The sequence below is a fragment of the Zootoca vivipara genome, chromosome 13 (assembly GCF_963506605.1).
Source record: "Zootoca vivipara chromosome 13, rZooViv1.1, whole genome shotgun sequence".
Taxonomy (NCBI): domain Eukaryota; kingdom Metazoa; phylum Chordata; class Lepidosauria; order Squamata; family Lacertidae; genus Zootoca; species Zootoca vivipara.
Window position 1 is genome coordinate 35,188,337 of NC_083288.1, and position 23,448 is coordinate 35,211,784.

Sequence of the window (23,448 nt, forward strand, 5' to 3'; positions counted from 1 at the left end):
CAAAAAAAAAGGGTGGGAGAGGGGTTGATGGGACTCCAACAGTATCCAGAGAGAGCCAAAAGTTCCCCATACCCGTGGAGTCTAGCCACTCCACCACGATGGGTCGGTCTAAACATTATCTTTGTACATTTGTCATTTTACCCATTTTATTCATCTGCCCCTACTCTCCCATCCCTTGCCCATCATTTGATCCTCATGCATCCCATTTCCCCTCCTTTCCGATTCTGTTTTGTTCCTCCCTCTAATTGTCTCAAACAAATTAAATCTCCAGGAATGAAAGAGCTTTTTTATCCTTGTAACATAAAGCCCCTTTTTACTCTGGGATTGGGAGGGATTTGCTGAGGCCAAAAGATATTTAATGCAGCAGCCTGGGCGGTACGGGGTCGGCAAGTCCGTCCCCAGGGTTCCTAACCAGGCTGTTCTGGCAGGTGGCTCTAACTTGCTTTGCATGTACTTTTACCTCAGGCTGGGATTACTGTTAAATTGGGAAGTCTCTGTACACAATAAATAACTTGACAGATTAAGTGTTCTTGCAGCCACTTTGGAAACAAAGTCTGTTGTTGTTCTGTTCCTTCTGGCAAAAGATCAAGTCTCAGGCCCAGGGAAAAGCAGGGATGCATTTAGTCCAGTGCAACACAGGAATCACGAATGAAACCAATTAAATTAGCATACCCTCCAACATTTCTCTGATGAAAATAAGGACGTCCTAAGGAAAAGTGCAACATTCCGGGATCAAATCAGAAACTGGGGCGGCTTCTGTAAATCCGGGGCTGTCCATGGAAAATCAGGACACTTGGAGGGTCTGAATTAATTATTCCCAGTGCTTTTTTCGGGGACGACGACGCAGGGGTACACGTACCCCTAAACATTTTGTGAATCTAAGTTTGGCCTCATTGAGGGGCAGTATTTCAATATGAGTAGGAAAATGAGAGTATCCCTAAACATTTTTTAAGGGAAAAAAAAAGCAATGGCTCTTTTCCTCTTCGAACCTACATCAAGAGCCAGCCAAGAGTGGTGGTGGTCTGCAGGGCCATTAAGCCTAGGGTCTCAGGCTCAAAAGGGACTAGACACTTGTGCATTTCCTGGCATTTGATAAGTTTCACAACTTGTTTTTATGCACATCAGACCAAAATGTGACGCACACCCTCAGCTAGAAAAGTATTTGTGTGTGTGTGTGCATTCATGTCTGTGCTTGCATGCAACTCGCTCTATTTTGGGTGTCTTATTTTATTTTTGGGTGATGTCATTTCAATTTGTGTTATAGCTAAGGGTCTCAAAAGCTGGAGGTGGCCCAGGCTTCTTTGACAGTTTTTATTCATTTATTTACCTGTGTGTAAATAAATGTTCAGGCAAAGAACCACCTAAATCACGGATACATTTCAGTAGATCAAATTCAAATGAGAAGTGGCCAGTTTCCCCTCAACTACCAGTCTATGACTCTCACCTGAGTATAATAGGGAATAATAATGACCTCTTGGCTTTAATGGAATGAAATGGCCTTTTATACAGCCTTGAGAACGCGGCAGTAAAGGCACTGGTGCCAACCAGAAGCAATTCTTCACAAATCATTACACAGCAGGATTTTTTTTGTATGTGTTATGAATTAAAGAACCTTTTAATGAGGGTGAAAGAGGAGAGTGCAAAATATGGTCTGAAGCGCAACATAAAAAAAACTAAGATCATGGCCACTGGTCCCATCACCTCCTGGCAAATAGAAGGGGAAGAAATGGAGGCAGTGAGAGATTTTACTTTCTTGGGCTCCTTGATCACTGCAGTCACGAAATTAAAAGACGCCTGCTTCTTGGGAGAAAAGCAATGACAAACCTAGACAACATCTTAAAAAGCAGAGACATCACCTTGCCAACAAAGGTCCATATAGTTAAAGCTATGGTTTTCCCAGTAGTGATGTATGGAAGTGAGAGCTGGACCATAAAGAAGGCTGATTGCCGAAGAATTGATGCTTTTGAATTATGGTGCTGGAGGAGACTCTTGAGAGTCCCATGGACTGCAAGAAGATCAAACCTATCCATTCTGAAGGAAATCAGCCCCGAGTGCTCACTGGAAGGACAGATCCTGAAGCTGAGGCTACAATACTTTGGCCACCTCATGAGAAGAGAAGACTCCCTGGAAAAGACCCTGATGTTGGGAAAGATGGAGGGCACTAGGAGAAGGGGACGACCAAGGACGAGATGGCTGGACAGTGTTCTTGAAGCTACAAACATGAGTTTGACCAAACTGCGGGAGGCAGTGGAAGACAGGAGTGCCTGGCGTGCTATGGTCCATGGGGTCATGAAGTCGGACACGACTAAACGACTAAACAACAACAACAATAATGTACTGTATTATGTATTTAGTTTGACTGCAGTACTCATTCTGGCCACCATGGCTGCAGTTCTTACCCTGCCCACAGTCGCTGCAGTTCTCACTCAGGTCCACAACATGCAAATGAAGGATTGAGACTGCTGTTCACGGATTGGGTAACTAGGGGAAGTTTGTTACTGTTTGTTACTGTTGCAAGTTACTGAGTACTATACTGTATAAACCAGCCGGCTAAGCTATTGTGCAGTCCAGGACTCAGAGCTGAAATAAAGAGCTGGTTGTTTTAAGAGTGGTGTCTTCATCCGTCTTTCCCACAACTTAACAGTATGTTTCTCAGTTGAGTACCCCTACCTCAGCCCAAAGCAAAGACAATGAGAAGCAACACATTTGAAATATAGAGATCTCTTCTTTATTAACAGACAAAGAGTACTGTTTGGTCAAATACATCAATATTAAAACAGGCTTCAAAAGGGGGAGTGGAGGTGACTTTCAGAGGACGGCACCACTTAAATGGGTGGTTCGTAGGATTGAAGGGGATATTAGAAACAACACACACCAAAGTTACAAAGCCTTCTGCACTTTACACAATCCCTTCAATCGTTACAAATTACACAGCCCCTCAAAACTTGGAGGCGGCCTGTTTTCATAGATGGGCATGTTGACCTGGGCACAGACATGCTTGCTGATGCCAGATTGTTTGAAGATGGATATTAGCAGGGACTTAGGAAAAGGTTATGTTGTTAGTGGAATACAGTGGGTGAGACACACACAGCACAGAACTCACTAACAGATCGACGCTGGCCTTCCTAACAGGCCATTGCTTCGTCCACTCATCAGTTATCATGGACTGTGAGGAAATCATGGAAAATGAAGTGGTAGTTCAGCTACCTGAAATGAACACCTTCCAGCATGACATATTAAACAGTATATATCCCCTTGGCTCTGCAACTGCCATCTCTTATTGTTGACGAACAACTGAAAATAAAAAGAGATGTAGGAGCAGGGTTGAAATTAAGGTGGACCTGAGGAGATCAACAGAGCAGAAAATATTCTAAACCCAAGTGGGATGGAGATGGTAGCGCAATGCCATGAACACTGCAACTACAAAAACACATTGGCTACACAACAAAATGGCCACATGCCCCTTGGCTGGGCAACTGACCTTGGCCTAGTCTTTTTATTGGTTGGTTGGTTTTCTCCCCCCCCTTTTTTTTTGGTTTCATGTTTTAACTCTCTCTCCAAAGCATGGAAGGAGATTGGTTTTTGCATCTCTGCAGGAAGGTAGTAGTTAACGGAAAATAAAATCTCACTGCTTACAAATCTGGCATTGGAGCAGCAGTTCTGCTAGGCGGTGAGATCACCCTGGGTTGCACAAATAAGTGTTAATATGTGTTTCCTGTCTTGGATGAAATGAATGCGATGCATTTAAAAGCAGGGCCTGAAGTGCTAATACTTTACAAGAGCCTTCTTTTTAAAGACTTCAGTGGTTGTAAAAGGGTGCTTCTGGCCGACTTTTCAAGATATTCATCTTGATCTGCTTGCAGGGAGGTTACACAATGCGGGCTATTTAATAAGCATTCATTCTGATTGTTGGCGGAGGGGTTGGACGATGTTGCATCAAGTGTTGTCCTACAGTTCCCAGTGCATTTTCATGTCACTTTCCTTACTGCAATAAATCCAATCTTTTGGAGAATCGGTTTTGTTGCACAAGACATCCCAATCAACTATAATCGTGAAACCTGAATTTACCAGCATGTGACCAAATTCTACCCCAAAACGGTGACAGTCTGGAACTGTCTGGAATATTTTCTCTAATCTTAGAGGGAAGTCAGATTCCAATTTCACACGCAGCTCTGGGTGGTGGTGAGCCCTACGTGTTTTGCGTTAACAGTAGAGCTGATAAAGTTTGTTTCTTTTGGAGTGCAGATGCACAACACCCGATGTTGTACAATCGGATGAAAAGTAATGCGAACATTGGCTTGGAGAGTTACAAAGTTAAAGAAACTGGGGAGCTCCTAAATTCCCAAAGAATTGTGTGGACATTTTTTAGATGGCGCGCAAAGAGTTAGTAAGCTGGCCTCCTGTGCCCTTTTCTAACCACTCTGGCAAAGCTCCAAGTGGCTTCTATGTCTCTAGAATACCCTGTTACTCAGGAAATAAGTAATTTTGTGGACTATGGCCTGTAGATGTTTGTCACTGCTCAACAGGACAGTGGCTTTCAAAGGTGGCCCAGTATTGTTACAGTATAGATGATGATGCTCTTCTCCCTCCACCTGTCTGAACATGAAATTTGTGCCATTCTATAGTATAAGGGAGACAATGGTGGATAACTGGGGAAGGGCCTTAGGTCTTTGGTGAGGCATCAGCTTGCATGCGGAAGATCCCAGGTACAGTTCCTGGCATCTCCAGGTAGATCTGGAAGAGACCGTGGTCTGGAATCCCAGAGAGCCACTGTCAGTCAGTATAGACCGGAGGTCGCCAACGTGGTATCCCTCTAGATTTTGTGCACTACAACACCCATCATCCCTGACCATTGCCCATGCTGGCTGGGGCTGATGGGAGTTGTAGTCCAAAACATCTGGAAGGCACCACACTGGTTAGCTCTGATGTAGACAATACTGAACTGGATGGTGCAATGAATGATCTGACTTTGCATAAAGCAGTTCCTATATTAATTGGACCTTCCCAGCCAAGATGTGAGGACAACACCAGCAGGATATCTCTCTACTGCAGAGATCGTTCAAAACATCTCTTCCCCAAACAAGAAGTGACTAAAATCCTTTCCCCTCCCATTCCCTTTTCTCCTGGTTGCTCTTATTTTAGAACAGAGAGTTCAGAAACATAATACTGATTTGCTTCCCCATTTGAGGTACATTAACTTTGACTAATTAGAGTTAGTTCTTCTGTTGCCAAGATCAGGAAGTTGAAGTCGGCCATTTTGCCTCAATTATACGTTTTTTAAAAAGCGTAGAGAGACTATAGAACTATAATTCTATAGTTTTATGGTATATGATATATACTATAAATGTGCTGAGAAATCAAGAATGCTCTACAGCCTTTGTCTTTCTGCTGACATCATCAGCTAAAGTATGCTTATAGACGAGTCTAATAAAATACTTGGTAACTTAGCCTAAAAGTATGTTCCTTTGAAAACTGGACCTCATCTGCAAATTGTCATTGGAAACAGATTTAGAACTATTTCTGCTATCTAAGCTCATTTGCTTGTGAGTTCAGTGGACGGTTCAACACTGATGTTTACTTGTAGGCACAAAACCTTTGGTAAAAGGATTGTAACAGAGACCAAGAATTATGCTTTGTCAAATATTTGGGGTGGGGTGCGATGGAAATAGTGCTTCCAAATATAAATATCAAAAGTTCTAGTCTAATGTTTTTCTTTCTTTCTTTCTTTCTTTCTTTCTTTCTTTCTTTCTTTCTTTCTTTCTTTCTTTCTTTCTTAATTCTTTCTTTTTTATTGTGGACTTACTTGACCTTTGACAGATGTTTTGGCCTAAGTATTTCAGTATTGCCTCCCTCTCCTATTCTGGCTCCATGCAACATGAAAGCAAAAGTAGTCATTTGCATTAAAAAGACAAAAGCACAGAGTCATGCCCAGAATTCAGATTTCAGATTTGGACAAAAGTATTTCAATTCAGGATTACAAGCCCAAATCATTGGCTTGCTAGCAATCCCATTTAAAAAATAAAATAAAAATCCAGCTATTAATGTACCTGCTAAACAGCTACTCAGCATGTGATTAGGTCTTAAACAATAGTTTGTAGAATTACAGAATATTTGCTATAAAACCAATTGATTTTGTATCATTGTCATAGCAAAGGTGTTGTAAACATGTTTCGATCCATGGGAAACCACTGTAAACCAGCTGTAAATCCTATAGATAAATGCTTTTTTTCCTCATTTATAAAATGCATCAAACTGGTTGCTAACAAACAGTAAACCCGTTGCAGTTTTATAATAAACCAGTCGTAAGCTTGTAGCAAAAATGTAAACATGTTGTAACATAGCAAAATTATTTTAAGTTGGTTAGTAAATCACTAGTAAATCTGTAGTTAACCTGCTGTAAGTCTACATAAAGCCTATAGCAAATTTTCTCTAACACTCATATCAAACATTTCATAAATAAGTTGTAAAGCATGTGCTGTAAAACGGATACATGGTTCTGTCAAAACTGTTAGAAAACTCCAAATTAAGTCAATATGAAGTAGAATAAGCTATATACGAACAGCTTCATTAATACGTTGGCTGATGCTTAAATCTCTGTTAACATCAACATCCATAAAACTGTTGTAATTTGGGAAGGGGGCACCCTATAGTAAATATATGCTAGTAAACATATCCACAGTAGTTCTCCAATGACGGCTAATTTTTATATGTCAGATAAGTATGTGAACATTTTGTAATAAAATAATTAGGATATACTACAATACGTTTTATACATGAAGTCCACACACAGCATATTTGCAACCTTATCCCGATTAAGCTGTTTTAGGCAGTTTCAACTGCAAAGGAGGACCAAATTTTAAATATTTCATAACACAGTGGCCAGAAATGTAAAGCTATTTTAATCATCATGTGCAGAGCCACGGTCAAGTTGCATTTTCAAACCATGCATCAAACTAGGTTTTAAACGATTTCCGGTATGTTTCCACCTAAGATCTAGCTTCCTAAATCAGTATTATAATGCAGTGTCCAAAAGTTAATATTATCAGAGAACCGGGTTTGCCACAGCTCTTTTGTAAATCTATTATAAACACATTTGTAGGCATTGTTTGCAATAGATTTACATATGATTTTAAACATGGCACCAGAGTACAATACCCAAAATGTATATGAAATGGTGTCCTTTAAAGAAAGCTGCAATGGACCTATAGTATACTCAAAGGTAAAAAAAGATAAACAGTAGGTTTATTTGAGGCTGGTTTTCCCAAAGATGGCATGGTTAATGTAAAGATCGCTTTGTCAAAACGTAAGCCTGCCTGGCACATAAGGTTCAGCTTTCAAGGGAGAAACCAACCCAAAAATATACACCTGTGCAAGTTGTGTTGTAAGCCTCATAGTAAACCTATAGTAAATCTCTAACCTGTCTTAAGCTGCTATGTAAGCTAGCTTCCTTCTTTTTTCACACAGTGGATAAAAAACAGAGGGGTGTTTTTTTCACTCTCTTGGAGATGTTTCTTTTTTTTTCAACAGGAAATGGCTCTGAGAGAAGAGACAGGCTCACAGGCTCTCCCCCTCCCCACACACGTGCACATTTTCAGGGCTGCCTCAACCACACACTCCCATTCGCTCTGGACGGGAGAAGCAACTGCTGCCAGATCCTTCGGCCAACAAGGAAGGGGCATCAAGAGGTCTTTATGCCAACAACCGCATCCACCTCTTCTTCAGGCTGCAGGGTGTGCCACTGCGCAATGGGTCTCCGAGGATTGGCCAGCATGTCAGACCAATGGCGCAGCTCGGCCCCCGTGGCGTTGCAGCCCACAAAGATCTTCCCGATGGCTTCGTTTTTGCCCAGTTTGTCATAATCCAGGACCGTCAGAACAACCTGGACTTTCTGTGAAGGGGGGGGGGGAGAGAAACAGGCACGATCAGCAGCAGAAGAGCAATAGAGCTTTACCCTCTGCCTCCCCCCCATTTCCCACCTACAACTCTTCCCATTGTTTACTCTCACACACAGCTTGAGTTCCAGATGCACCTTTGCCAAATTGCTAGGGGAAAGCACTTGGGGAGTGGAGGCAAACAGTTTGCCGGTGGATAGTGGCTGGTAGGTAAAGGATTAAGCATTCTCTGTTGAAAACTGCACCCTCTCCCCACCACTTTGCCAAAACAATTGGGTCCTTATTATCAGAAGGAAACTTGGCAAGATTTAAGTACTTTTGACCTGGGGAGAGGTTGGGACATCTAATTTTAACGAGGCTATGTCTCTCTAGCTCCTTAAAGCCTGGAGCTTTTCAAAGGGTTGCAACTGAAGTGGGGGGGGGGGTTAATCTAGAAAAGACTTGTGCATAACCCCGAACTACCAGTAGCAGATTCTATGGTGATTTGAGGACTGGGTTTCTTTCTACTCACAGGAGCATATGAGGGGTGCAGTGATTATCCCTTTTATCAATTATTCTTTGAAGAGTGAGATTGGCATGATTTGTAATAGCAAAGAAGTCTTCTGAATATGTCGAGGGTCTTTCTAAAATGTCATCATTGATCCACCCAGAGGGGGGGGGGAAGTGTGCAAGTAATTTTTACAGCCAGAATGCTCAGAATGAAGAAGGATCCACAACAGCTCAGGACCCAGGTAATAATAATAGCAAGCCAGTTAGCTATCTGAACTTGCAGTGGATCAGTGATGAGAAACAGCAAACTAGTTTGCCAAATATCGCCTGACTTGGGCCCAAAACAAATACACAAACTTAGATTCAAACTAGCCGGACAGAAACACATATGCAAAATTCAGCACTTGTGCATAAGTGTAAAAAAAGTAACCTCCTAGCAAGACTGCAAAAATATTTGTCCACACATCTCTAGTTCAGAATTGTCTGCCTTTGGGTGAAATGGGGGTGGGGGTGGAGAGAAAGGTGGGGGGTTACCTGGATTTGTTCAAATGGCACCTCAAAACTGAACGACTCGTTGTAATAGGGATTCAGTGTGTTTTTCTTAATGGTTGTTTTCTTCTTCTTGATACGTTTCCCTCCTTGCATGAGATGGATTTTAACATAGGGGTCTGGGATAGGAGTAGAAAGATATTTCAGAATCACACAGCAGTTCCATTATGCAATGTATTGCGGGTGATCTGTGTTCCCATTTTCCCCACTGCTAATGAATTGTGATTTTGATGTCTATTGAAGGGCCACATCTAAGAGGTAGCAGAACATCTGTGCTTTGCATGCAGAAGGTCCATGGTTCAATTCTGGGCATCTCCAGGTATGGCTGGGAGAGAGCCCTGTTTGAAATCCTAGAGGGCAGCTGCCGGTAATAAGAAGAAAAGCAACAGCCCATCTAGTCCAGCACTCTGTTCTCATAGGACTCGGCTATACAGCTGCAAATACTGTACTGTAAAACGTTTTAAGTGTGTTGTAAAGTGCAATATACAAATGTGGCACTAGATGACAGCAGTGAGTTATAGGCAAATTCAATATATTTCCTAAAACGTTATAAAAAGCATTTTTACAGTATTTTTAATATGTGCATAGATTCCACACCAAGTGGCCACCCACTGATGATGATTGTGATTATACTTTTTATTATTTACTAGCTGGCCCTGCCACGTGTTGCTGTGGCTCATCTGTGTGATTCCCCCCACCATGTGCCGATCTATGATGTATCCCGCCCCCTCCTCCCCCCCCACCCCTGGCTTATCCCTGTAATTCCCCCCACCCTGTCCTGACCCATGACTTATCATGCCTCCTCTTCCCCCCACCCCCCGGCTCATCCCTGTGACTGGTCCCACCGTGTCCTGACCTAACCCTCCCCCTCCTCCCCCCAACCCCCACCCAGGCGAGTCAGTACCTCCATTCGGCCTAGTCTGTAAAGGCTTCGGCCTAGCATGTAAACGGGAGCTGAGGTGCTGTTGAGAGGGAAGGTTTTATAGGTGCAGTACCAGTGTAGCCACCGCTAGAGGGCACTGGTTTGCAACCTGGTTCTTTTCCCAGCATGCATTTTCGTCAGAGTGGTGTGTTTTGAAACACGGTTTTTGGGGGGGTTTTACCTGGCGGAGGTGTGGCATCTGTCTTAGCAAACTTTCCTATAGCCTTCAGACATTCGCATGTGATGTGTCAAAATTTGACCTCAACCGGTCAAGCGGGTTTGGTGAAAATTGGAAACACACCCACATGCCCAGTTTACATTTATATAGATATAGATATGCCACCCATCTGACTGGGTTGACCCAGCCACATTAAAAGCTTCCCTATGCAGGGCTGCCTTTAGATGTCTTCTAAAAGTCATATAGCCATATAGTTGTTTATCTCCTTGACATCTGACGGGAGGGTGTTCATGCTACAGCAGACAGTAAGTAATACTGAGAAGGCCCTCTGCTGGTTCCCTGTAACTTTACTTCTCGCAGTGAGGGAACCGCCAGAAGGCCCTCTGAGCTGAACGATGTGGGTGGAGATGCTCCTTCAGGTATACTGGGCCGAGGTCATTTAGGGTTTTAAAGGTCAGCACCAACACTCTCAATTGTCTAGCTCAGGCACCCACAAACTGCAGCCCTCCAGATGTTTTGGTCTACAACTCCCATGATCCCTAGCTAACAGGACCAGTGGTCAGGGATGATGGGAATTGTAGTCCAAAACATCTGGAGGGCCAAAGTTTGGGGATGCCTGGTCTAGCTGCTGCATACTGGATTAGTTGTAGTTACCAAATCACCTTCAAAGGTAACCCCACGTAGAACGCATTATAGTAGTCAAAGCGGGAGATAATCAGAGCATATACTACTCTGGCAAGACAATGCTCAAGCAGGTGGGTCTCAGCCATCACACCATACAGAGCTGGTAGACAGTCTCCCTGGACACAGAATTAACCTGCGTTTCCATGGACAGCTGTGAGTCCATAGCAACAACACTCTCCTCACCTGTGACTCCCCAGCAACAGTGGAAGTTAAATATTGTCTGTCGAGGATAAGGTTATATACTGAGCCGGGAGGGCCAATGCTCTAATTTGGTATACAGCAACCACAACCACCAATTAGACCCACAAATATGAAAATATACTTGTAATGCACTTCAAAGAACAAATACATATATATTTTTAAAAAGAGTAGCAAACCAGCCAGTAATAGCACAGCTCAACTGGTTATAGATCTGCTTCAGCCATTAAGTCTTTTTCGCAAATGCCCCCATCAGTCACAGAAACATAGAATCATAGAACTAAGTCCTTAGGAAAGGTTTCCAACTAAAAGAAACCCAGGCTGTGCCCTGATTCAGCTTGCCACGATGGCGAGTTCTTACCTGAAAGGCCCCCCACATCCATTTTTTTCAGGTTTTTCGCTTCTAGCACAATCACTGTCAGCTTCCCAGCCGTAGGGACATACCGGAGAGAAAAGCAGACGTCTCCCAGCTTCTCATGCTGAAGAGAGGAGAATAGGGCTGGTTTAGAGCTAGGATGGAAGCATCAAGAGCCAATCTCCATATTTAAGGGGTGGGTGGGTGATTTGGTTCAGGCAAAAGCCTTCACACAGTTGGCAACCCCCCCCCTCCCCGCCATCTACAGGATGCCAATTCTGTGGTCAGGAGGACTCATGTGACTCTCCTCCTCACAGCCCCAGTTGTTGAATCATGCAAACTCCACATGCCAGCGAGGCGCCGTGGTCCGAGTGTTAATAAATGAGAGCTCAAAGTCCACCACTGGCACAAATTACCTCACAGGTTTGTTACAAGCAAAAAACAACAACGGAGAGTGCAGGAGAGCCATGTGTGCTGCCTTGAACTCCTATTAATGTTAAATAAATGGGATGTAAATGTAAATAAATACACAAGCAAAATCATCCCAGCTATCTGATGTCAGCTGTTTATGGAAAAGCGGCTTCTTGCTGTTGTTATTTACTCACCCTTCACTCTAAGGTCCCAGGGTGAATTGCAACCATTAAAACACAATGTTAAAAACAGTTTTAAACAACTCACAATCACAAAAAATGAGGTGAGTCCTGCAAGTATCAAAAGCCGGGGTAATAAGCTGTGAGTTCAGAATTCACTGAAATAATATGTGAAGGGCTCCGACTGTGATGTTCAAACCCGCTTTCAGAGTCAGGCACTGTTGAAAGTAACTCCACACGGATCAATCCCTACCTCTTCTTTCTCTGCCGACTGCAGGTCCCGCCACTCTTCAATGACGTGGGCCAGGTCCACCGTGTTCATGGGGATGCGTATCTCACCAATGGCATCGTGCTTGGAGAAGCGGTCAAAGTCATAGACGGCCATGACGAGGGTCTTGCCGCCCAGTTCCGAGTAGGGGACCTAAGGGCCAAGCACACCACAGGCTGATTAAATGGCAGACGGCATTGCAAGGGTGGGGAACCTCCCACCTAAGGGTCAGGTGTGACCACCTGGACCTATCAAGCTCTCAGAACTCTCAGCAGGCCCCACCCCTTCTGCTCAGGCCACACCCCCTCACAGGCCCTGCCTTGCTCCCTGAGTGTTTTGGCGTGGCTGGAAGGTGTCCTTCAACTGTGATGATGCTTCTTCCTTGCCTGAATGGAGGATTCAAAGGGGGTTATGGGTGTCTGGGTAGGCATTGGCTACTGCCCTAAGGAAATTTTTGCATATGTTGCCCCGCCCACTTTTGCTTCTGGCCCCGCCCACCACTGATATATGGCCCATGGTAGTTTGCCCTGAAGGGAATGTTGCGTCCCCCTGCCTCTGTGCTATTGGTCGATTCAGTGGTAAAACTGTGTGTGATAGGGTGGGGAGGGAGAAGAGGATCCGCAAATTATGGGGAGAAGCCAGTGGTAAAAAGGGAAGGCGATGGAGTAGATGGGGAAGAAATTCTCAGCAAAGCTCAGGAACTTTGGCCAAGATGGAAGAGGGAACATGCAGAAGACAACTTGCCTTAAAAGTGAAGGACTCGTTGAAGGTGGGGTTGAGGGTTTTGCGGTGCACTTTGGTCTCATATTTCTTCTTCTTCTCTGGGAGCAGGAAGACTTTGACGTAAGGGTCCGAGGTGCCCCCAATGTCCAAGGCTGGCAGGTCAGCAGCTTGCAGAATGCCTACCACCAGCTAGGGCAAGGTTTAAGAGGAGCAGAGGTAAGCTACCTTGCCTTGGGTCAGACCACTGGCCCGTCCAACCCAGCTGGCAGCATTGACCATCCCTACCTGGGTGCTTTGGAAGTCATAATCAAGTGAGTACTGGAGTTTCCCCAGCTTCTCCTGGGGCTTTTCTTCCTTGGGCTCCTGCAGCAGAGATGGATCCAAATCTTCTATCTCAGGCTGGACCTGGGAGGGAGGGAGGGAGGGAAGGGCCAGAGCAGCCAACAGGGAAGTATCAGCATCAAAGACAGAGAGCAATCCACACCATATATCTAAAGTACTCCATGCTCTTTCCCACCCTGCAAAAGAACCATGGGAACTGCAGTTCCCCCTCCTAATATTCTCACTGCCCTTAAAAAACTACATGTGCTTTTAAGGTATGGTGTGGATCTGCCCCGAAATGTTGACGTATGTAACACAGCACAATCTACAATTCTTAAAACCTGCATGTTGATCAGGTATATAAAATGTATTTCGGAGGCACAGAAGCAAGCACCTAATAGGCAATGCTAAATTGATGGCAGCTTTTCTGTAGTTCCCTAGTTAAAAGTCAGTTTATGTATGGGTTATGGATGCCTGCATCATAGCTGCCAAGTTATCCCTTTTTTAAAGGGATTTTCCCTTATGCTGAATAGGCTTCCTCGCGAGAAAAGGGAAAACTTGGCAGCTATGGCCTGCATGCGTGCAAGTGTGCAAGTTCAGAAATACCTTAGGAAAGCGACGACTTCCCCCGGTGCCGTGAGAGGGAAGCAGCCACCAGCCTTGACTCACCTTGTCGATGTAGCTCATGCCCAGTTCCTTCACCTCCTTCATGTTGATCTGGGCCTTCACTTTGTCTTTGCCTTTCTTCCCTTTCTTCTTCTTGCCACAGCATTTCTTACAGGTGCAGAAGCAGCAGCAGAGAAGGAGGAGGCCGGCCACTATGAGGATGGTGGCCAAAGCCCAGGGCGGGACTGGAGAGGGGCAGAACAAAGGATCAGTGAAGGCGGGTGAGGTTCAACAGCTTTTCTCTCTTTTTGGACATAATATATACAGCGCATCTTCTAAGCCAGGCATCCCCAAACTGTGTCCCTCCAGATGTTTTGGCCTACAACTCCCATGATCCCTAGCTAACAGGACCAGTGGTCGGGGAAGATGGGAATTGTAGTTCAAAACATCTGGAGGGCCGAAGTTTTGGGGATGCCTGTTCTAAGTTCTGAAAGCATGTTGGTTAATGCAAGAATCTTGACGACAGCCCAGTAAAGCAGGCCAAAATTATCATTCCCCCACACCACCCCACCCCCATGGCAGAAGGGGAAATAGTGGTTTGCCTAATTCCTGGAGGAGTTGAGATTTAATTGTGAAATCCTTTACTTCAGGGGTGGGGGGGACTTTTTCAGCCTTCCCTTCTTGAGCAACTTCTGTAAGATATTCTACTATAGTTGCTTTTGGTCCTTGAATAAAAGAATCCTAATGTTCCCTGAGCTGAAATGGAACTTACTCCCTAATAAGCATGCTTAGGATATAAGCACAAGCTTAGTAGTGAGGCCATTTCCCTAAATCTATCCATGAGCCTTCCAAGCCCTTCATCCACATGATAGAATCCTCGCAGGCCCTTGCAAGCCTTCCTGCTTTTGTGTCACTGTCACATTTGGGGGGACACCTCCCGTTTCCTCCTTCAGGCCTAAGCTCTGGCTTCTTTCTCCAGAGTTACCTAATTCCATGGAGCTCTGCCTGAAGAAAAATCTTTGTCGATTATACATCTCAAAAGGTTCCACTGATTAGGCTAGGGAAGAATATTACAGGCACCTGAACTTTTATAATGTTATATCCACATGTGGAACGTGGAACAGATATAAAGCATCTATCTAGGCCTATGTGTAAAGGTAAAGGGACCCCTGACCATTAGGTCCAGTCGTGACCGACTCTGGGGTTGCGGCGCTCATCTCGCGTTATTGGCCGAGGGAGCCAGCGTATAGCTTCTAGGTCATGTGGCCAGCACGACAAAGCCGCTTCTGTCGAACCAGAGCAGTGCATGTAAACGCCGTTTACCTTCCCGCTGGAGTGGTACCTATTTATCTACTTGCACTTTGATGCGGTTTCGAACTGCTAGGTTGGCAGGAAGGCCTATGTATACTTTGCATTAAAACTGTTTGCCGATATAACATCCACACCACACCCTTTAGCATCAGAGATTTGACCAATCCAAGCCCATATATTTTCAAGCAGAGCTTCATGAAGGCAGGAGGGGGTAAACAAACTGGTATTTCAGTTGTACGTTCTGCAGGCTTGCTTTGCTCCACTTGTGTGGAATTAGAGGACACACAGTCTTTGCGCATTCTCTGGGCAAAAATTAAAACCGAACCCACATTTTAGGGCCAAGAAATGCCAGCGTATGCGACTCAAATAGATAAGGCATTGTTTGTATAACATCTTGACGCCCTCTCAAGCCCGTTTCATCAGACCCATCCTCCAAGCTGAAATGTAAGCTCAGAAGGTGCTCAAGCTCTACCTACTTGGCAGGGCGCCCAGCTTGTTCATGAACTTGTCTTTCAAGTCAGAAAAAACGTTCTCTTTGGTGGGCATTTCGGTGGCATTGAGGGACGGTTCCATCTGGGACTCTGTCACCTCCGAGTCCACCTTGGCTGACCTCCGGGCTGCATTCATTGTGGAACCTGGAAGATGAGAGAGAGGGAGAAAAGGCTAATTTGTTAACTATTGATGATTGCTGCAAGTGTAATCAGTTTTTTAAAAAAACACAAAAACACCACCCTGTGCAGTTTAACACTATTGACACCATTCCCTAAGGTAGCGGCCCTCCCTCCCTGTTCAGATCCTTCCTTTGTTTTCCCATCAAGCCTTTGACTTGTCCCTTTACACCTTATAGGTAAAGGTAAAGGGACCCCTGACCATTAGGACCGACTCTGGGGTTGTGCCGCTTATCTCACTTTACTGGCCGAGGGAGCCAGCGTACAGCTTCCAGGTCATGTGGCCAGCTTCTGTGACCAGAGCAGCGCACGGATACGCCGTTTACCTTCCCGCTGTAGCGGTACCTATTTATCTATTTGCACTTTCAAACTTTCAAACTGCTAGGTTGGCATGAGCTGGGACCGAGCAACAGGAGCTCACCCTGTGGCTGGAATTCGAACCGCCAACCTTCTGATCGGCAAGCCCTAAGCTCAGTGGTTTAACCCACAGCGCCACCCGCGTCCCCCTTATACCTAGCTGTAAACAGGTCCAAGTTCTGGAGCTCTGCAGTGCATCTCTTGATAGGTCACACTGCCATCACCTAAGACAGTGTTTCTCAACCTTTTTTGGGCCAAGGCACACTTGTTCCATGAAAAAATTCACGAGGCACACCACCATTAAAAAAGTTAAAAAATTTAACTCTGTGCCGCCCTATATTGACTATATAATTATGACTGTAAGAATCACTTGCCAATTGCTGTGTTGGTTGCAATCTCCTGTAATAAGGCTTCACAAGCCGCTGATTTCTCTGCCAGCACAATCCTTTGCTCAGCAAGTTTCGGGTTGAGCTCATCCAGCCAGCTTCTTTAAGTTTGTCTAACCACCCTCCCATGGTGGTGGCTGTTGAGAGCTGCGCTCGCCCCGCGTCGTGACCCGGCCGGCTTCCTTTCCGGCGGGTTAGTGTTGGTTATTGGCGGCCGCCAGGCACGTGACAATGCAAATCGCCCTTCTCGTCGCCGCACGTCACGGCACACAAGCCAGCGTCTCGCAGCACACTAGTGTGCCGCGGAACAGCGGTTGAGAAACGCTGACCTAAGATAGGGGTGGATGACCTTTTTCAGCCTGAGGTCCAGGTTCTCTTCTGGGCAGCCTCCCAAGGCCCAGTGATGGGACATCCAGAGGCAAAAGCGGGAAGTGCAAGAAACATCACCTTTGTACAGTGGACTCGTTTCTACACATACGTACACATTCACCCCTCCTTCCCCTCCATGTAGTCAAGCAAGAAGCATTATCTGAGAAGACAAAGTAATTATCAAGCCTCAGGCTTAAAAAGGTACCGCACCCCTGGGGTACAGAAATCCACATGTTATGGAACCCCAGGGTTTCCCAGGATTTCTCACGGAATCCTGCACACACAACCCATATTGCTCCAGGCATTTGCACTTTATGGATAGACAGACAAATGCAAGGTGGAGTGGGGCAATCGCTCAGCACAGTCCTGTTTTTGCTGCTCATGTGTTCTCCGTAACTGTGAGAAGAACATCCAAATAGAGCTAAGGTTGCTGTGAGAAATTGTGAGGTCCTGTATATGGCCCAGTTGTTGGCATCTGAGGCCCTTCTCTGTGTGCCACCTCTACACGAGGTCTGGAGGTTGGCAATGCAAGAACTGGTCTTTTCAGTGGTGGCTCCCCACTTGTGGAATGCTCTATATATGGCACCATGCAAAAACTTGCCTGCTTTTGGCACTTAATTTGAAAGGTTTTCAAGTATTTGCGGCCTCTTTTAGTTGCACAGGATCTGCAAGACCTATGCTTAATTTTTTTAAAAAAAGAGTTTTTATTGATTGTGTTTATTGTAATTGGTTTTAGACTTTCTTTTGGGTCCTGGAAAGAAACTGGGAGTCAGCACGGAACTTTAAGCTGTGGCAAGATGTGGTTGGCTCTACAAGTCTCCGTTAATAAGCTGGCTGCTGTATTCTGAGCAACTGTAGCTAGAGCTTCCAAATGATCTTTCAAGGCAGCCATCCAATGCATTTGTCTTCTCTCTTGAATAAGCTTAGAGGTGTACAAGGTTATAATAATCCATTATTCATTTTTATTGTTTATTTTTCATTCATTTCCGTTTCCATCCATTCATAATTAGTTCATTCATTTGTTGCTTTTCTCAGTGACTTTGAAAGTAAATTCAGTCAGTCTCCTGCTGCCTTTAACTTTAGTAACAGTGTCCAGGGGAGCAGTTGCATCCATCTGTTGCAGCAAAGAGTCTTGTTGCATCTGGAAGACTGACCCATTTATTCAAGTAGAAGGTTTTATGAACGAGAGTTGCATCTGATGAAGTAGGCTGTCGCTGTGAATGAAAGCTTAAATCCTAATAAATATGTTCATCTTTAAGGCATCACAAGACTCTGTGCTTATTTGCTCCAGAAGAACTAAAATCACCACCCCTGTGTAAATTGTTAGCAAACGTTTGTTGTTTTATAACTTTGCCAAAACACAAAGGAAAACCCCCAGCTTTACTGTGAGATAAACTGAAAAGGACTGCTTTGCTCCCTTCATAGCTGCCAAGTTATCCCTTTTTTAAAGGGATTTTCCCTTATGCTGAATAGGCTTCCTCGCGAGAAAAGGGAAAACTTGGCAGCTATGGCTCCCTTTAGCAGAGCAAAGAGAAGAGTAAGAGGAGATGTAATGAGGATGATTTACAAATACATCTGGGGGATTAATACAATGATGAAATGGGGGGGGGGGGAAACTAGGTAAAATGAGCACATGGATAAAACCATAAACGGTTTCGGTGATTAGCTCTCTGGGTTTTTTTGATCAGTTGCCCCAGGTTTGCTTATGCAGAATTGTGTTTTGATGTGAGATATTTGGACAGGGTGTCGGTGTGAAATGCATTAGGTCATTCTGAGCTAAAGTTTCTCAGAATGCATTTTTGGGGGAGTAAAATCTCTGACACACCCCTCTCCTCTCCTCTTTCTCAGAGCCTTAGAAAAAGAAAGCCAAAGTAATGCAGAATTTTCTCTGAATATTCTCCATGATTTATTTTGTTATATTAATGTTTTTGGGTGAGTGGGTGGGTGGGTGGGCGGCTACCACCCCCAAGCACACAATGCTGCCACGGCTAATTGTGAGCACCCATCCTGAAGAAACTGGGATAATTCATCCTCTCCCTGGAGAAAAATCACTGAAAATGTCTGTGCCCTCCCCTCCCCCATTTCTCTTCCTTGAATTTGAGAGGCTGCTGTCTGTGACCAGCACTATGTGTGGAAAGTGACATTATTGGTTTGTTTTTGTTTTTATTATATATTTTGTGTTTTTTATATTGCAATTTTATGTTGTGAACCACCCTGAGATCTACCATATGGATATAGGGGTGCTATACAAATTTTGATAATAACAATAATAATACGTTGTTTGAAAGCAGGAGCCTGGATCCTTGGGCTCTCATCCAACAGAATGGCAATGTTGGGAAACCTTAACCTGAGAGCTGCATTCTGGGAAGAAAAATGAAATGTATATATATTTGTACAGTTGGCTAGCTTCTGCACCACCCCCATCTCTCTATCCTCCAGCCAGGCAAGCATGAAACACCCTAGCCAGCCTAAAGCACTGGCGAGGAGAAGGCAAGTGAGGGCTGGTAAGGAGTGTGGCTTCAGAGTCCTGAGGGCCACACTGGAAGGCCAGGAGGGCCTTATCTGGCCTGAGCAGCTTCCCCATCCTTGCAAAAGGCTGTAGTGTATCTACTTTGCGGAATGGGGGCGTGTGGCTTTTCCTTCACAGTCTCTTCCCTCTCTCTCAGCTTCTCTGTCACACACACACACCCCTCACTCAAAAACAAAGATGTTCCCTTCTGCTGAGAGCCATCTTGCCTCAATAAGGGTTTGGCGAGGGAAAGGAAGACGCAGCTGCCGGGGCGCACGGACTCCCGCGACAAGGAAGCCGCTGATTGGACGGGGGCATCTCCCCTGACGCTTGATGGACAGAAAAGCAACAGCTTGGCGAGGCGGGAGGGAGGGGGCGGCAGCCCCTCGGGGACTTTCCTCGTAATCAGGCAGGCAAGCAGGCACGTAACGCAGGGACGCAGCGCTGGATTTCAGGACCTTGGACAGCAAAAGCAGCAGCAGTGCCCGGCGGGTATGGACGAGTGCGCTATTGATCGCCTTAGCAGAGAGCTGCCCCTCCTCCTTCCCTTTTAAGACTCTCCATCTAGAGAACCCAGGCGTCCTGAGTGCAGCCATCCCTCCCAACCCCCACCCCAATTCCTGCTTTTACTACTACCTAGCCTTTCCAGGGAAGATCGGAGTCTGGCTCCCAGCCCACTCCCCTCCCTTTTAACTCACTAGCCTTCCCGCCCCCTCCCGCCCCGCCTCTACAGTGCAAACCACTCAAAATGGCCTTCTCCCTAGATCCCTTTAGAGTGGTAATGATTTCCACTCTAAATAATTAAGGAGGACCGAAAAGAGCTGGGCGCGGAGGACGAGAGGGAGCCCGAGGGAGCGCCCGCCTCGGATTATCACCCACAGTGCTTGGCCACCGTCTCTCCGCAAATCAGACTGACAGGCCGTTTCTCTTGCTTGGACACTCCCGTTTATCTCCTGACAAATAGGCCGGAACGGCCTCTGGATTCGAAAGCAGCCGCCACCCGAATAAAAGAGCACAGTTCAAGCCCAGCTTGCTCCTGGAGGCAGCATTTGAACTCAAGACTCGCGGTCTGCTTTAAAAACAACATCGTCAACTCCCCCCCCCCCTCCCCATTCTATTTGTGACTGAAAGGAAAACATGAAAGAGGCACGGAAAGAGCTGTGATTTGACTGTTTGTTTGGGGTTTCTAAGGGTGCTGTTCTGATAGCCACTCGCGGGAAAATTTACTGGCGTGGTTATGCAGAAGCTATATGTGCTTATACTGTAGTGGTTATAAGAAAGAGCTTTGAACAAGAAAGCCTGCATTTCAGACTTCAGCTCAGCCACATAGATAGATAAATGGTGATCTGCTGTTAGTATTGATTGCAGATGCTGCTTTCCACCATTTTAATAATAATAATAATAATAAATACATCAAATGCTAGTCCTACTCAGAGTAGACCCTTTGACGTTAATGACCATGATTAACTTAGGAGTCTACTTTGAGTAGAACTGAATACAACCCACGCTGTACAATCCTGGCTTATAGGCAGGGCTAAGGCAGCTCCTGTTTCAGATATAATGTGTATCTGGCTTAGCAAACCTGTGGTGGAAACAGCAGGGAAGGGGACCCTGCAAACACAATGGTTATTCGTGGTCCAGTAAACCATGGTTTATTTTACTCACTGAGATCCTTCCATCTGAACTTGGCTACTGTTTGCAGGAAGCATTAATTACAGTTCAATGCACATGAAAGAAGGGGTGTTTGATAGAGAGGGGTGGATATTAGGGTTTTTTTAAGGAAAAGAAAATGAGAAATGCATTTAACTCTCCATAGATTTAAAAGAAAAAAGAAAAGAAGAGAGGGTTTTAAAATGTCATTACGTAAATGACACTATTTATATTTATAAGTGAAAGGGATCCAGTTATTTAAATACGCTGTGTGGGCTTGTTCTGACTGCCATGAACAGTGATGTTCACAGTCTATCAGGCACAATTTTACTTTTAAATATTGTTTCGGTTTTGATGGAGAAACTGAACGGAAGGGAAACGGCGTCTGTGGAGCCGGAAAGACACAAAGAAATCGATGGACTGACAGATGCTCTATATATTATTAGTAGAAAGCTCTGCGCTTTGTGCTCCTGCCCTTCCCGTCTCCACCTCCTGTGTCCACCCCGCATGATAGGCCCTGAAGTCTGTCACCCACCTGCCACACTCATTCTGCCTCCCCGCCTCTGATAGCTCACAGATGGGCTTGGCACAGCTTATGCACTTCTCTACAGCCCAAATCCTCCAGACATTGTTTCAAAAGCAAGGATTTAACACCTTGCAGCTGCTGTGCGGAGAAAGGGATGCTTGAGTGCAGGAGAACGAGAGATGATTCATGTCTTTACCAGGGGATGGTCTGGAGGCAAGCGATGCCGTCGTTCTTCCAGGGAATCTCTCATCCAGGCACTGAACAGACCCAGACCTGCTAAGAAACTGCATCCTACAACTTCTGTGCTCCCAAACTAACACCCTCCAAGCAAGCTGCCATTGCAGCTACACAGGAAGGTGTCTTATATGGAGTCAGACAATTGATCCTGATTCTGGCTTGAGAGCAGTACATGCGAAAAGGATCTAGGAGTCTTGGTAGACCACAAACTTGACATGAGTCAACAGTGTGATGCAGCAGCTAAAAAAGGCCAATGCAATTCTGGGCTGCATCAATAGGAGTATAGCATCTAGATCAAGGGAAGTAATAGTACCACTGTATTCTGCTCTGGTCAGACCTCACCTGGAGTACTGTGTCCAGTTCTGGGCACCACAGTTCAAGAAGGATACTGACAAGCTGGAACGTGTCCAGAAGAGGGCAACCAAAATGGTCAAAGGCCAGGAAATGATTTCTTATGAGGAACAGCTTAGGGAGCTGGGTATGGTTACAGGTAGGTAGCCGTGTTGGTCTGGATCGAAGTAAAATAAAAAAAATTCCTTCAGTAGCACCTTAAAGACCAACTAAGTTTTTATTTTGGTATGAGCTTTCGTGTGCATGTTTAGCCTGGAGAAGAGAAGGTTAAGGGGTGATATGATAGCCATGTTCAAATATCTAAAAGGATGTCATATAGAGGAGGAAGAAAGGTTGTTTTCTGCTGCTCCAAAGAAGCGGACACAGAGCAATGGATTCAAACTACAAGAAAGAAGATTCCACCTAAACATTAGGAAGAACTTCCTGACAGTAAGAGCTGTTTGGCAGTGGAATTTGCTACCAAGGAGTGTGGTGGAGTCTCCTTCTTTGGAGGTCTTTAAGCAGAGGCTTGACAGGCATATGTCAAGAATGCTTTGATGGTGTTTCCTGCTTGGCAGGGGGTTGGACTGGATGGCCCTTGTGGTCTCTTCCAACTCTATGATTCTATGATCCACCCAGCTCAGTACTGTCAACTCTGATTGGCAGCAGTTCTCCAGGATTCCAGGGAGGGAGCCTCTCCCAGCCCCATGTGGAAATGCAGGGGGCTGAACCCGAGACCTTCTGCATGCCAGGCACATGTTCTACCACTGAGGCAGGGCTCTGCCACCAAAGGATTACAGTACCTGCTGTAAATGGGTCTTAGGTAGGGCTGGGTGGTATCTGGTTTTCAACTTCTTGATGTACCACCAGCTAAACATCACAATATACTGATATATCACAATGTCTGAATTAAGGATGGAGCTAGGTAGAGGATTGGCTGGCTTCACAGTTTTCCCCACATTGTGATTTCTGCATAGCGCGCACACAGACACACACACACACACACACACACACACACACACACCAAGATTTGCAATATATTTCTAGCTCAAAATTATGACACTGATATCATACCGGTTTGGGACGATATATCAATATATCACCCAGCTCTAGTCCTAGGTTAGAAACTCTGTTAATCTGATGTGGTACAAACAGGGCTCTAAGCAGAAACAAGCATCTCTTGTGGGTCCTTCTGATATTGGTTCCACAACATCATCTTTTCCCCATATGCATCCTGATTTAGCACCAACCTCTCCTATCTGTGGCTGGGCCTCTGATTTTTTTTCTTTTTCTTCTTAAGAGAAACAGATGAAATAATACGATATGAGAA

At 45.2% G+C, this 23,448-nt stretch overlaps 1 protein-coding gene across 1 annotated transcript; it reads right to left on the minus strand.

Moving 5' to 3' along the window:
- Positions 1-6,232: 6,232 nt before the first annotated feature.
- On the minus strand, positions 6,233-19,971 carry SYT5 (synaptotagmin 5). Its single transcript, XM_035136738.2, has 9 exons — positions 19,704-19,971; positions 15,563-15,721; positions 13,839-14,020; positions 13,134-13,253; positions 12,870-13,037; positions 12,111-12,278; positions 11,274-11,391; positions 8,916-9,049; positions 6,233-7,888 (listed from the first exon to the last, which is right to left on the minus strand). The coding sequence occupies exons 1-9, from the start codon at positions 19,969-19,971 to the stop codon at positions 7,679-7,681; spliced, it is 1,527 nt and encodes a 508-aa protein (XP_034992629.1). The 3' UTR covers positions 6,233-7,678.
- Between the last annotated feature and the right edge of the window lie 3,477 nt (positions 19,972-23,448).

Excerpts from the sequence above, each read along its gene's own strand:
- SYT5 (XM_035136738.2), bottom strand. The coding sequence starts at position 19,971 with ATGGCTGCACTCAGGACGCCTGGGTTCTCTAGATGGAGAGTCTTAAAA. Across the intron at positions 12,279-12,869 it reads ACGAGTCCTTCACTTTTAAG|GTCCCCTACTCGGAACTGGG; the intron begins GCAAGTTGTCTT and ends CTTGGCCCTTAG. Across the intron at positions 7,889-8,915 it reads TGCCATTTGAACAAATCCAG|AAAGTCCAGGTTGTTCTGAC; the intron begins GTAACCCCCCAC and ends CCCCCTTCACAG.